The sequence below is a fragment of the Mandrillus leucophaeus genome, unplaced genomic scaffold (genome assembly GCF_000951045.1).
Source record: "Mandrillus leucophaeus isolate KB7577 unplaced genomic scaffold, Mleu.le_1.0 Scaffold279, whole genome shotgun sequence".
NCBI lineage: Eukaryota > Metazoa > Chordata > Mammalia > Primates > Cercopithecidae > Mandrillus > Mandrillus leucophaeus.
Window position 1 is genome coordinate 2,623,412 of NW_012102909.1, and position 1,716 is coordinate 2,625,127.

The 1,716-nt window shown below is 43.6% G+C and overlaps 1 protein-coding gene across 1 annotated transcript in view; it reads left to right on the forward strand.

Moving 5' to 3' along the window:
- Window positions 1–1,439, forward strand: part of LOC105543228 (histone H3.3-like) — a 58,803-nt gene extending 57,364 nt beyond the window's left edge. The window contains exons 2-3 of the mRNA XM_011985043.1: window positions 536–559; window positions 697–1,439. Of these exons, the coding sequence (XP_011840433.1) occupies window positions 536–559; window positions 697–1,085 (413 nt within the window). The 3' untranslated portion in view covers window positions 1,086–1,439. The remainder of the gene's footprint in view (window positions 1–535; window positions 560–696) is intronic.
- The last annotated feature ends 277 nt before the right edge of the window (window positions 1,440–1,716 follow it).

Below are 1,716 nucleotides of genomic sequence, written 5' to 3' on the forward strand. Positions count from 1 at the left end.
AACATCATCCTGATACCAAAGTCTGGCAGAGACACAACAAAAAAAGAGAATTTTAGACCAATATCCCTGATGAACATCGATGCAAAAATCCTCAACGAAATACTGGCAAACCAAATCCAGCAGCACATCAAAAAGATTATCCACCATGATCAAGGGGGCTTCATCCCTGGGATGCAAGGCCGGTTCAACACAGGCAAATCAATAAATGTAATCCAGCATATAAACAGAACCAAAGACAAAAACTACATGATTATCTCAATAAATGCAGAAAAGGCCTTTGACAAAATTCAACAGCCCTTCATGCTAAAAACTCTCAATAAATTCGGTATTGATGGAATGTATCTCAAAATAATAAGAGCTATTTATGACAAACCCACAGCCAATATCATACTGAATGGGCAAAAACTGGAAGCATTCCCTTTGAAAACTGGCATAAGACAGGGATGCCCTCTCTCACCACTCCTATCCAACATAGTGTTGGAAGTTCTGGCCAGGGCAATCAGGCAGGAGAAAGAAAGAAAGGGTACTCAATTAGGAAAAAGAGGAAGTCAGCAGAGCGGTTTGGTCATTCTTTGGGCTAGTGTCGGTTCTTTGCTCCGCGATTGCGGCTCTTCCTCGGGCAGCGGAAGCGGCGCAGCAGTCGGAGAAGTGACCTAAAACTTCGGCATTGGGTGAAAGAAAATGGCCTGAACTAAGCTCGTAAATCCACCAGTGGGAAAGTGCCCGGCAAACAGCTGGACACGAAAGCCGCCAGGAAAAGCGCCCCCTCTACCGGCAGGGTGAAGAAGCCTCATTGCTATAGGCCCAGGACCCTGGCGCTTCCAGAGATGCGTCCCTATCAGAAGTCGACCCAGCTGCTCATCCGGAAGCTGCCCTTCCAGAGGTTGGTGAGGGAGATCGCGCAGGATTTCAAAATCGACCTGAGGTTTCAGAGCCCAGCCATCCGTGCGCTGCAGGAGGCTAACAAAGCGTACCTGGTGGGTCTGTTCGAAGATACTAATCTGTGTGTCATCCACGCTAAGGGAGTCACCATCATGCCCAAAGACATCCAGTTGGCTCGCCGGATCTGGGGAGAGAGAGCTTAAGTGAAGGCAGTTTTTATGGCGTTTTGTAGTAAATTCTGTAAAATACTTTGGTTTAATTTGTGACTTTTTTTCTAAGAAATTGTTTATAATATGTTGCATTTGTACTTAAGTCATTCCATCTTTCACTCAGGATGAATGCGAAAAGTGACTGTTCACAGACCTCAGTGATGTGAGCACTGTTGCTCAGGAGTGACAAGTTGCTAATATGCAGAAGGGATGGGTGATATTTCTTGCTTCTCATGATGCATGTTTCTGTATGTTAATGACTTGTTGGGTAGCTATTAAGGTATTAGAATTGATAAATGTGTACAGGGTCCTTTTGCAATAAAACTGGTTATGACTTGAAAAAAAAAAGGAAAAACAGGAAGTTAAAGTGTCCCTGTTTGCAGATGACATGATTGTATATTTAGAAAACCCCACCATCTCAGCCCAAAATCTCCTTAGGCTGATAAGAAACTTCAGCAAAGTCTCAGGATACAAAATCAACATGCAAAAATCACAAGCATTCTTATATACCAGTAACAAACAGAGAGCCAAATAATGAGTGAACTCCCATTCACAATTGCTTCAAAGCTGTCTCTTATACACATCTAGATGTGTATAAGAGACAGCAGTGTGGCGATTCCTCAAG